This window comes from Hypomesus transpacificus, unplaced genomic scaffold, assembly GCF_021917145.1.
Source record: "Hypomesus transpacificus isolate Combined female unplaced genomic scaffold, fHypTra1 scaffold_348, whole genome shotgun sequence".
NCBI lineage: Eukaryota > Metazoa > Chordata > Actinopteri > Osmeriformes > Osmeridae > Hypomesus > Hypomesus transpacificus.
In genome coordinates, this window is record NW_025813872.1 from 22,657 (window position 1) to 35,038 (window position 12,382).

Consider the following 12,382-nt stretch of genomic DNA (forward strand, 5'->3'; position numbering starts at 1 on the left):
AATTAAATGAAATTGGCATGGAAATGTGAACGCTCCTTGATTTCACAGACTGAGGCTACTGTCTTTCTTTAACAGTAGGGGGCACTGAATATGTCTACAGACCGTCTTGCAGCCATCCGTTTAATATGTCCATTCTGATACGCCGTTGTCGTCACTAGCCTGTCATTCTGGAAACATGGCCGCACACTCAATAAGCACATCTATTTTGTCCTTAGGTCGAATAAATGGCCCAATCATTAGTCAATGGGCAATCAATGGACATAGATTGAACAGGGTCACATATGCGACGGCGGTCTCGACCAACAATTCTCGTGCAAATAGAGGTTAGAAATACATATTTGAAAGCTCGCTTGGTAGCCTGCATGGTTGTCCCTCACCCAGCGAAGATCGGCTCTAGCTATGTTGACTGTCCTTGCTGAAATTCTTCTGTGACTGCCAGACTGATATTTCACAGTGGCTTGGCATTTTTGTATCGACTACGATACGACTGTTGACAATATATCTTAGGGTAGTTGAGCCTTTGCAGACTATATTTTAGGGTAGCAGACACGTTTGGAAATGAATAAAGTTCTTCCACACCATGAGTTTGATTTCCGTTCATTCCAGGCTTTCCTGATAGAGACAACCGAGGACTTTCAAGGAAACCTAGAAGAGAGGTGAGCGTGTGTTTGATTTAATATCATTCCGATATCCCCGCCAGTTTACTAGAAACACATAACAAAAAACGGTGTTCATGGGTGTTTTAAAGGCAGGTGAACCGAGAACAGAAAAGATGGCGATGGACCAGGACTGGACGGCGGTGTATCCGTCTGCCACCCCGTTCAGACATGGCTCAGTGCCCCTGCCCGTGCGCATGGGCTACCCTGTGAACAAGGGGGTGCCCCCGGAGAAGATCGGCAACCTGGAGCTCCTCAAGGTGAGTGTTCATGACCGCGCTGTTCACTTGACTCTTTCACTCTGTACCAGCCTCTCTGCTCACAAAACAGGGGTGTATGGACTTTCTCATTCACTGCTCCTAAACCGTGGAACTCACTACCTGTTTCCCTCAGAAATGCTCCTTCGCTTGACTATTTTAAGAATTTGCTTAAAGCTTACCTTTTTGATCATTTTTATTGTCCTCTTGTAAGTTGTGTTTTGTGTCTGTCATTCTACTGTACTGTACCTGCTTGAGTGCAACAAAGGTGCATTACAAATACAATGTGTTTATTATGATTCACTTTCCAGTCAGTTCAGTTGAGGGTATTGGGTTCAGTTTCATCCGCGTGGGGAATTCCACATGACGTTATGGATCATTCAGGCCCGAACATACTGTGCTTCTGTGTTTATTTTCATAATAAGATTTGCTCAAGCCAGTATCGTATGAACCCACCCTGGCATGCTATAGCGTGTGCTGCTGGGCCCTGCTGTGGATGACAGCACCACAGTCCTGTTCAGTCCCGGCTGTAGCTCTCCTCTGGACGTCAGGATTAGGGGCAGGTGTTTCCAGACAGCTGGGCCCCCACATCTGTCCCTGGGCCACATGCAACACCCCATCTTCAGCACTAACAGCTGGGCCCGGCCACGGATGTTATTGATTTAATTTCCCTTTTTCAACCCCGACCAGGCTTAAAAGATCAATTTAAGAATTGGGGTTGTGCATGCCTATTTTTGTCCTTATTCTTTTTTTTTCTTTACGGTAGGACTGTTGCTGTTCAGGGGTCATTAAGAAATCCCGTCAAGTTCACTGAGAGGATCATTTATTATTTTATTAATCTTCTTCTGTCTCTGGTGTAAATGGCCAATACAGCTTTTTTGTTTGACTGATTTTAGCACAAAAGTAGCATCACTGCAACATGTTGTGTTTTTCCTGTGTGTGTATAATCTCATCAACTGCTCTTGTGTTGCTCAGATCCCAAACTTTTTGCATTTGACGCCTGCAGCCATAAAGAAACACTGTGAAGCTCTGAAAGGTAAACCACTTAAGTTTGCATCCACTGTCGGATTAAACACCTTGTGTGGAATGAAAGTATTCTTTTGGATCCAGAGAGACTATTGTTTATCAAAGAGTGGATTGTTCTTGGTTCCCTCCAGTCTTCTGTACAGAGTGGCCCTCTGCCCTGGACTCAGATGCTGCATGCAATGAGGACTTCCCCATCAAAGTGGACACCAAGACCTTTGTGTCTGCAGGCCTCTCTCTCCGGAACCCTTCCGCTCGCATCGTCTCTCTGTCTGTGAGTGTCTAACAGGGGAAGTCTCTCTGTCTGGGTGTCTAACAGGGGAGGTCTCTCTGTCTGGGTGTCTAACAGGGGAGGTCTCTCTGTCTGTGAGTGTCTAACAGGGGAGGTCTCTCTGTCTGTGAGTGTCTAACAGGGGAGGTCACTCTGTCTGTGGGAGTCTATCAGGGGAGCTGGGTTATTCTCTGGGGGTCTGCCTGACAGACTGACATCCTAGACTACTTGACTGTTGGGCCTCTGGGTGACCCTTACTTAGCCAGTAGAACCCGGGCCGACCCTGCTGATCCTCTCTGAGAGATGAGGTCTCAGCTCGACTGGACAGCACAAACCACTCTCAGCGCATTGATGAAGAAAGGGTTTAGTCCGTCTCTTCATAAACGGAGGGACTAAGTTCAGTTCTGGATTTGAAAAATGATTTATCAATCTGCAGATTGGGAGTGAAAACCAGACCTCTGACAATAAATGACAAAACAACACCAGGCTTAGGTCTCAATCATGTCTCTCTCGGCTCTGAAGGCTGGAGGACCATCTTTTATAGGGCACAAGAATGTAAACATAGATAGTGACAGTCAGGCAGTAACGATGTTACAACTGTCTCAGAGAAAGAGATTCACAGCTCCCAACACATGACCACTCAGACTAGAGAGTTCATAGTTGGAGCTCTCCTTGTAATCATGACAAGGGACGTTTAGCCAGTACTTTCTCCTTATACCGAACATCTATTAACCCTGACACATAGACACAATCTACTCTTATTAATAGCAAGCTCACATTAGAACATACTAACTAGTATCCAATGGCTAGTTTTATTGATTAGTGAATAATGTAAGCACGCAGGAAATCCCAATTTCTTCCACAGTATCTCCTTGACCTTTTCTAGAAAGTTCTCCAGCAAGCCTATGGAAGGTTACTTTCACTACTCAGAACGATCTGATTAACACACGTCGGTTTCCTCCTTGTATCATGTTTGTTACAATCAGTATGCAGAGCAAATTAACTTTGGTCTGTCCAAAATTGACAGCTGAAAAAAGGGTACTTTTGCCCAACCACCCTTGAGAATTCAAAAAACAAAAACAATTCTTATTTTTAGATTCCCCCCTCTGATGAAATATAGGACTTCCCATTAATCACCAGCCATCTGTTCCACTAACACTTTCCTTTTTAGATTATGGCCCGAGGTAGGAATTATTCAGCCATTAATCCCTCTGGATTAGTTGGGAAATCAAAGCTAGATTGCATGACAAATCCCACAGAGGCAGAAGCAGACTGAGACCAGGCTTTCACTGAACCCCACCCCCATCCCATCCCACCTCCACCCCCCTCCCCTCCTCCTGTCATCTGGGGTGATTGAAATGAAACGTCACCCCTGTTCAGACGGTCTTATGTTCAAAGCACACCTGGCCACAGCTCTCAAACACGCACCACACACACGTACGCTACAATGTCAAAGGCTTCATCCATGTTTATAAATAATGCAATTCAAATGCATTTACCAGAAGTAATCAGTTTTTTTGTTGTTGTTGTTCTGATTGTCAATGGGCTTACGTTTCATTCCAGGGCATGACATCACATGTGACTTGAGAGTTACTCTTCAGATGAATCTATGGGGATTTGAACTGCAGCTTTAGCCTCTAAGTCTAAAGTTAAAAATAAATGACCTTTTAAGATTTTGACCGTGTTTTTCATTGTACCGGGATATATCTTATCTTCTCATCTGAGAAGTACATCAGCTACAAGACTCTTAACACGTTGGTCACTTAAGGTCACTCATCTTGAGAAGTGTGACAGTAGGATTGGAAGGCCAGCCTTTTCTGCTGTTTGGTATTCACAGAGATGCTTCTGTCCTCCCAGGCGAAGCTGTCCAGTCTGAATTTGGATGACCACGCACGGAAGAAGATGGTCAAGCTTTTGGGCGACCGGTACTGTAAGAAGACAGACACTCTGACCATCGTCACCGACAGGTAAGCATCTGAGGAATGTTTGGCTAAACAGTTTAGGTTCTTTTGTATGTGGGTCTTCTATTGTTTGTCAAAGTGTTTGTAGATCATCTCTGGCCAGTAAAGCTGTGAGATCACAATCTTTCTCCTCGATCTTTCCCTAGCTGCCCACTGAGACAGCAGAATGATGACTATGCACATTACCTCCTGACTGTCCTATACCACGAATCATGGGTAAGACTCACTTGTATTTTTCTATTTTTTTAGATCTTTTTTCATCGACAGGAGAGGCGGGGAGAGAGGGGTGAGGGAGAGAGAGAGGGGTGAGAGAGGGGTGACAGAGGGGTGAGAGAGGGGTGAGAGAGGGGAGATGCAGCAAAGGGGCCCGGGCTGGATTCAAACCCAGGCCGCTACATTTTAAGGCCTCCATCCTACATTGTACGCACACTTACCCAGTGAGCTACCAGGGCGGCCGAACCTCACTTCTCAGTGAAAGTAGTTCAGTACCACTGGCGCTACACTGCCCTGACTGACCTAAAAACCAGCAGTAGAGACAGTCCTTCTGTTTTCCATCTGCCACCGAAACACCAGAGTGGAACTGGCCCCCTTTGTGGTCAGCGTCTGTCAAAGTCCCCAGACATGTGACACCAGTAAGCCAGGCCTTCTGGAGAGGGGCTCAGACGCGCAGTACAGTACGTACAAGCTCGTCGAGTGCCTTTCATCACGGCCATGAATATTTCAGGGGTTCCTTCATTCACAGGAGCTCAACTGGGGGCTGTCTGCCGTTCCTCATCCGTCTCCGCTCGCTCCTACCCCCTCTCTCCTTCTTTCACTCTCTCCATCCACCTCTTTCTGTTCAGTGCCCTTTGAAAATAAAGTCTGTTTGTGAAGGCTGTGCCTGTGGTTAATGTCACCTGGGCCGCCTCCCACCCTGGCTGTGTCCTCGCTTGCTTTAAGGGTGAATTCAGGCGTCAGGATGTGATCCCGCCTCCTTCAGAAACGGCTCTGATCTGTCGTCTGATCTCAGGAAACCTTTCCTCAGCCTGCTTTTCAAGCGAACGCAGAACCCCACCTCCTCCACATCCCAGCGACGCGCCCGCTGACGTCGACATCTACCTGGATCTCCTGAGGGTGGCTGGATGGCACAGGGCCCAGTACCAGAGGAGAGCAGAGCGTCTTCTCCCTGTGGTGTGATGGGAGGCCCATTAGAGCCGTCTCCGAGTGGGTCGGGAGGATAGCAAACCGCCTCACTGTGGCCGTGACATTCACCCTCCACTAGGAGAACACAGACGGGGGGGGTATCAGATGTTGACCCCCCCTTCCCCCCACATTCACACCATGCCAACCACACACCACACCTCAGGGAGCCATGGCTGGGCTCAGCGACTCCTCCATGAAAACGGGGCCGCTAGAGACTTACTGACCTCTTTCTCCTCAGGAGGGCTTTACATCAAGGTAAGACTTCAACCGGGGGGAGAGGAGAAAAAAACGTGGAGGGGGGAGGGGTCTTCCGGGGGGGGGGGGGGGGGGAATTGTGTCCAAGGCAGGAAGCGGAACACTGTACGCTGCCCTTTAGCACGCACAAAGGAAGGCACAGTGCCTCTGGGCATCTGTGAGAGTGTAGCTGCGTTCAGCGAAACACAAGCTTACAAAGGGGCTGATTGTTAACGGCCAGCGAGGTGGTTCTGCCCCTCCACTCGGGGAGACGGATTCTGCTGGCTAACTCTGCCGTGTCGCTACTTCCTGGACCGCGTGCTACCCTGTAGCGGCCTCCTCCTTCACCTCAACCTGCCGTGCACCAGCCAGGCTCCCTGGCTGCTCTCTCTGACTGTCTCTCTTTTTTCTCGCTCTCCTTTTGACAGCTTCTGCTGGAACAGCTTCTTTGTCTCTTTCTCTCTCTCTCTCTCTCTCTCTCTCTCTCTCTCTCTCTCTCTCTCTCTCTCTCTCTCTCTCTCGACAGGTTCTGCTGTATACAGACTTGGGAAGCACATCTGTGCTGTCAGGATGATCACAGACGGTCATGTTTATCAGGCAGCGGGGGGGTCTGTCAGCGCATCATCATGGCTGCCTTCTCTTCATCATTCCTTCTCCTCGCCTCTGCCTCTCCCCCAGAGGGGAGGAGAGCGATGACGGACACCTTCATCTGATCACTCCTCACCACCTTCACTTTGGCTCAGCCCGACTTAAAAGATGATTAATTCGCTTGAACTATTTTCAACAAGTGGTCGATTTTAATATTTGCCAGCGACGGCGACACCTGGAGTGGAGGGGGGCTACGGCTGGGCCGGCTTTAGGGTCCCTCACAATGGACCTTTGTCCTATGGGGAATGTGACAGGAGAGAGACAGGTAGAGGAGAGAGAGGCAGGTATGGAGAAACTGTATCTCTGTGAGAGGAGCACACAGGTGAGCCAGCACCCTCAAAAACATCCCTCGGTCGTCAAGAAACAGACCTGTTTTCCAAAGAGCCACCAGGGTTTTTCCTACTTCTTGGCGTAACACCTTTTGTTTGAAGATGAAATGTTCACATTTCTGGGCGTCCCGGTAGCTCACCGGATAAGTGTGGCCCTCACCGCAGGGGCCTCACTGCAGGGGCCTCACCGCAGGGGCCTCACCGCAGGGGCCTCACCGCAGGGGCCTGTGTTCCTGTCCAGCCTCGGCCCGTTGTCTTCCTCTCTCACACTCTCCCTGCCTTTCCTGTCACACAAAACCGGCCTATAAAGCATGAAAAATACCCCCCAAAAAGTTTGGTAGGAATCTCAACTAAGCGGTTAGCCTTGACCTGCCCTCTCTCTCTCCTCAGAAAACGGAAGGCTGGGAGGCGGAGAAGACGGCGGCCGACATGGAGCAGTACAGCTGGGACGACAGCCCGTCTCAGACCAGCCTGCTGGACACCCTGGTCCGCATGCAGGCCCCGAGGGAGGCAGAGGAGGGGGGCGAGGAGGGGGCCGTCAGAGAGGAGATCCTGGGGAGGAGCGAGGTGCAGGAGTACCGGGAAGCCGTCACCAGGCTGAAGAACGAGGGGGAGAGCGAGAGCAGCATGTTCCAGTACAGAGAGGCTGTGAAGAAACTGCTCAACATCTGACGCTTTCCACTGTGTAGCATACCACATACACAGGAAGCAGCTGGGAGACATGGCATTTGAACATCGCTGTAAAGCCATCAGATTGACTCCTATTGATTCTAGTTGAGCATGTGGATGTCATCAGATCACTTGTAAATGGCCAGAATATGACAGCTATCCTTGTCCTGTACAATATTGAGAGGTTCTCACACCAGTAGATATCAATGGATCCATTTCACAGTCCTACAGTGAAACATTTATATAAAGAATAAACTTTTGTTGTTGTTGAACTGTGATGTTCGTCTGTCAAACAGGACTGCCTAAACCTGCTTCCGTATTATTCAAAAGCAAAACTGAAAGCCTGTTGTAAACATAATACTCAATGCATTGTAAATAAAATGCTCTTTTTATTTATTCACATGGGGAAGTACAGCTACATTGTTTTTGCTCTATGAAGTAAGTTTGTTCCTACCAGTCTGACCTTCAGAGTAGGGCGATGACACTGAAGCCGCCTCGCTAAAAGGTTCCATTAAATGTCTGTCCATTAAGTGTCCCAACCTTCCAACCAGCTGGACTCGGGTCCATCCAGTTCTGGATCAGGAGACATTCGATCCATGGGTAAGCTGTCCTGCGGGAGTGATGTTCTGGCCTGGAGGCCCAAAACTCAGACCTGAGTCCCACCTCCAGGCCTCGTCCAGTCATTTAGCCAGGCTGCTGCCCGTGTTGAACAGACCTGCTCTTGTTGCAGCGTGTCTTACCCGGGAGCCCCCGTTAGGGCTCTGAGGAGCCCCGTCGTCAGGGGCCACAGCCCACGGGGCTTGGCATCAACACCCCTTTTATCTCAGTGGACCATTTCGAAACGTTGGTCTGCCAAATGGAGAGCACACTATCATATTACTGAAGGCACACACACACACACGAAACAAAAAAAACGGAATCAAGTTAAGTTCTTGGTGAAGATGTCAGATTGTATCAGCGGTCTCCCATTCTGGGCGTTTTGGGGAAAAACAGTGTTCAAGAGTTCCTTGTACACCTCCCCCCCCCCCTCCTCTACTTAACTCCCCCAGATATCCTGTTTCCAGTGAAAACTGTGTTGAACCCCCCCCCCTCCCATTCACGAGCTCTCCCTGACAATGACGTATTTGACGAGGCGCATGGACCCCCCCCTGCCCCTCCAGACCGTCCGGTAGCACCCCTTCCTCCTCCGTCGCCCCCGCCAGCTCACCACCACCAGCAGAGAGCAGCAGCAGCCCAGCAACACCGTCACACAGGTCGCCACGGCAACCAGCAGGGTGTGCGCCGCCAGGTGCCACGGGGGGCCCGGGCCCCCTCCCTGGGCCTCCTCCTCTCCGCCGGCCCCCAGGGTCCCCTCGCCCCCAGCTGTGACGCCCAGGTAACCCTTGGTGTCGTTGGGGTGCTGTTTGCCTCCATCCACGTTGGACTGGGTGGTCAGAGCTGGTGGGGTGCTGGGGGCCGCCTGGGAGGTGGGGGTGGGAAGCTGGGTGGAAGTTGAAGGCGGAGGATGGGTGGAGCTGGGAGGCTGGGTGGAGGGGGAGCTGGGAGGCTGGGTGACAGTGGAGCTGTGAGGCTGGGTGGAGGTGGAGCTGGGAGGCTGGGTGGAGGTGGAGCTGTGAGGCTGGGTGGAGGTGGAGCTGGGAGGCTGGGTGACAGTGGAGCTGTGAGGCAGGGTGGAGGTGAGGTGCTGGGGGAGGGGATCCAGGAGGGTGGAGAGCAGAAGGGCTGAGGTCTGGGCGGTGTGAGGAATAGCAGGCGTGGGGGTGGGAGCGTGGGTGGCCCGAGGGGCGGGTGTGGAAGATAGGGAGGAAGTGGAGGAGTAGTAGGAGGCAGAGGAAGAGGCTGAGCCGGAAGTGGAGGTGAGGTAGGGGGGAGTGGTCGGGGTGGAGGTTGTAGTGAAGAGGGTGGAAGTGATGGAGGAGGGTGTTGAGGTGGTAGAGGTGGAAATTGGAGTGGAGGTGGTACTGGAGGGAGTAGAGGTTGGCATGGAGGTGATGTAGGTTGGAGCGGAGTGGGTGGAGGTGATGGTGGTGGTCCTGTCGGTGATGGAGGTTGGAGTGGCGGGGGTGGAGGTTGGAATGGAGGAGGTACTGGAGGGGGTACTGGAGGGGGTAGAGGTTGGAGTGGAAGGGTTGGAGGGGGTACTGGAGGGGGTAGGGGTTGGCATGGAGGTGATGTAGGTTGGAGTGGCGTGGGTGGAGGTGATGGTGGTGGTCCTGTCGGTGATGGAGGTTGGAGTGGCGGGGGTGGAGGTTGGAGTGGAGGTTGGAGTGGTGGGGGTGGAGGTTGGAGTGGAGGTTGGAGTGGCGGGGGTGGAGGTTGGAGTGGTGGGGGTGGAGGTTGGAGTGGAGGTTGGAGTGGTGGGGGTGGAGGTTGGAGTGGTGGGGGTGGAGGTTGGAGTGGCGGGGGTGGAGGTTGGAGTGGAGGTTGGAGTGGCGGGGGTGGAGGTTGGAGTGGAGGAGGTACTGGAGGGGGTACTGGAGGGGGTAGAGGTTGGAGTGGGTGAAGTGATGGGGGTGGCCCTCAGGGTCGATGCCGAGGTTAAAGACTGGGGTGGAGGTGGGGGTGGGCGGTTGAACTGGCGCTTGTCTGAGGCGAGGGGCTCTGAGGCGTTGCCTCTGGTGTAGAGGTGGGGTAACACCCGCACATTAGAGGTGAAGTACTTCCCAAAAACCAGCAAGTCAGGGTCCACACCTGTCAAACAGACCCAGAAACGTCCGTTTACATGGCGTCCCTCCATGTCTGAATGTACATTTGGTTTATTTGCGCAAATTATGTTATTCGGAGATATAGGCCTACCTTTAGTGACGTTATAAAGTACAACGTTTCCTCTGTGACTAAGAATGCAGCTTTCCAGTGTAGGACAGTGCATGTGATAGCAGTTCACATTCTCCTGGATGGTGTCATAGTGGAATATAGCCAGATTACAGGAAACTACGGACACAGCAAAGACAGCAGTCCATCGCATATATTACTCTATCGCGCGAGACGCAATATCTTTATGCAAAACGACATGAAAAAAAACTTACATTTCAATTCCTAGCAACTTCAAAAACATTTGCATGATTTTTTTTTTACACTTCTCATTTTTATACAATACAGGCCTAAAAATAAAACTTACAGTTTCTTGTGAGGCAACATGTTCGGCTGCATTTTAAAGCTGTCTCCTCTTGGTAATACTTCAAAAGTTGCGCTCCTCTCCGTTGGGATTCTTCAATATCGATAAAAATCCCAGGGAACCGACGTATCCAACAGTTTTTATAGTAAGAGGTCGGAGAACATTTCGATTCCGCGTGGTACACCAAACTAAAAATCGTTAGCAAACTCCATGGACGAATCATTGCGCGTATGTAAATCAAATCATGTTACATTACGAGTTAGTAAAATAGTGATCATCTCGGACGCAACTGAAACTTTCCTACCGGTCAGTCGATGTTATGCTGGTACATTTTGGTTTCGTCAGTCCATCACTGGGTGTGTCAATTTACCTGTGGAGGAGGAGACCGAAGTTCGACTAATGTGTCCAAGTGGTGCCAAATAGTTTTTCGAATCATATCATAGCATACGGTGCCTACATTCCGCTGGTGCAAACCTAAATGTTTGTAGAGTTAGAAATTACGTTAAAACAAGGCTACGTTGAAATGAACAACAGCTGGTGCAATCATTTCATGCACATTTACAGGTTTTTACTGTAATACGAATCAATTAAGCAAATTGTGAAAACATTGTTTATGAGGATCAAACTGATCATGACTCTTGTTTTGTTCAACCAGTTATTCATGGTATTTCTATGAAAAGTAATAGCCTTCTAAATTGGTGCACCTGCACGCAGGTACGCATTGTCCCCGCGGCAGCACATGGACGTTAATCCCGTTGATATTAAATACCATTATTTTACATTAGTAGCTAAGAAAGGTATTTAGATCAAACACGATTGTTTCCAGGTTGGGGTCAGTGTAGCATGGTGAGTCCTGTGTACAGCTGATCTTGTGTTGCTGCGCAGGTGTATGTTTACCATAAGGTTCTCCGTGTACAGTATACACCGAGTACAGTACTACATAGACGGCTACTCCAGCGCTGTGAACCTGCTCTCACGATCCCACAATGACAAACCTGTCCTTTCTCCCAGCAGCCTTTTGAGAATGGATTACCATAATTGTAGCAAGAAATCTAGATTATTTTACATGGGATTATGGGTATAATAATATCTCCTTTGCGGCTCGAGTTTCTTCCCAACTTGTTATTCACCTGTCCAAACCAGAGTCACTTCTCAGAAAACCTCCGTTATATAGATTGCTCCTCAGATCTAGATAGAACCGTGTATTATTTACACCGAGTGTTGGAGAAAGGTTGTCAGGACATGAGGGAAACGTGTAAGGGACTGTGGAAGCCAGCCATGCCCAGAGGTGGGGGCGTGTCCTGGCAACTCTGGGCCCTGGCTTCCACCCCGGACACCCGCACCAGTGGGCACTCAGCAGCACTGAAGGCCACAGTCACATGTTGGTTTAGGGAGACAGGACCAGCAGTACCAGACAAGGTTATAGCTACTGTGTGTCCGTCAGGACTCTGTCTGGATGGCAGGGGAGGTTCCAGACCATTTCAACACTGGTGTGTGGGGTGGGGGTTGGGGGGGGGTTGTGGTGTTTGAGGGACCAGTTACTGTAAACATGATTGTTGTCATGTCGTTTTCTTCACTGCATTGCAGGCATTAACAAGGGGTTCCAAGCTAGTTGTCACAGGGGCACTGGCCCCCCCTGCCGTAGACATATTTTATGTTTCTGCCCTTGAGTTACATTTTGATTAATAAACGGGTGTTTAAATACAGTTACACGTCACACAAGTTGTCAAACTGTGATGATGTTAACAGACCACTAGGTGGCGGTGTCCTGTATCACATTCCGTGTCCAATGTCTGGAACAGCTACAGTTTAACATTAAGTTTGCAAAGTCGGTGATGATTGTTCCTAGACTCCTAGTTTCATTTTCTCCTTGCACACACACACACACACAACCTCACTGAGTCGAGAACACCCAATCCAGAAAAGGTTTACTGTGTTTCAGTTGCACTTGTATTTCGTTTCCAGATTTCAACAGATACAACTTTCTCTTGAATAACAAATCCAAATCTTTCTCAAGTTAGCAGACATTAACATATA

The 12,382-nt window shown here is 49.8% G+C and overlaps 2 protein-coding genes across 2 annotated transcripts; one reads left to right on the top strand and one right to left on the bottom strand.

Annotated features, from left to right (window-relative positions):
* Positions 1-153: 153 nt before the first annotated feature.
* mrps35 (mitochondrial ribosomal protein S35) lies at positions 154-7,502 on the top strand. The gene is made up of 8 exons (XM_047016320.1): positions 154-323; positions 607-656; positions 749-916; positions 1,889-1,949; positions 2,071-2,210; positions 4,065-4,174; positions 4,315-4,384; positions 6,952-7,502. Exons 1-8 carry the CDS (start codon positions 176-178, stop codon positions 7,231-7,233), a joined length of 1,029 nt encoding a protein of 342 aa, XP_046872276.1. The 5' UTR covers positions 154-175; the 3' UTR covers positions 7,234-7,502.
* An 824-nt stretch (positions 7,503-8,326) lies between these two features.
* On the bottom strand, positions 8,327-10,680 carry LOC124464456 (MANSC domain-containing protein 4-like). The gene is made up of 4 exons (XM_047016319.1): positions 10,349-10,680; positions 10,027-10,161; positions 9,319-9,921; positions 8,327-8,637 (listed from the first exon to the last, which is right to left on the bottom strand). Exons 1-4 carry the CDS (start codon positions 10,566-10,568, stop codon positions 8,327-8,329), a joined length of 1,269 nt encoding a protein of 422 aa, XP_046872275.1. The 5' UTR covers positions 10,569-10,680.
* Between the last annotated feature and the right edge of the window lie 1,702 nt (positions 10,681-12,382).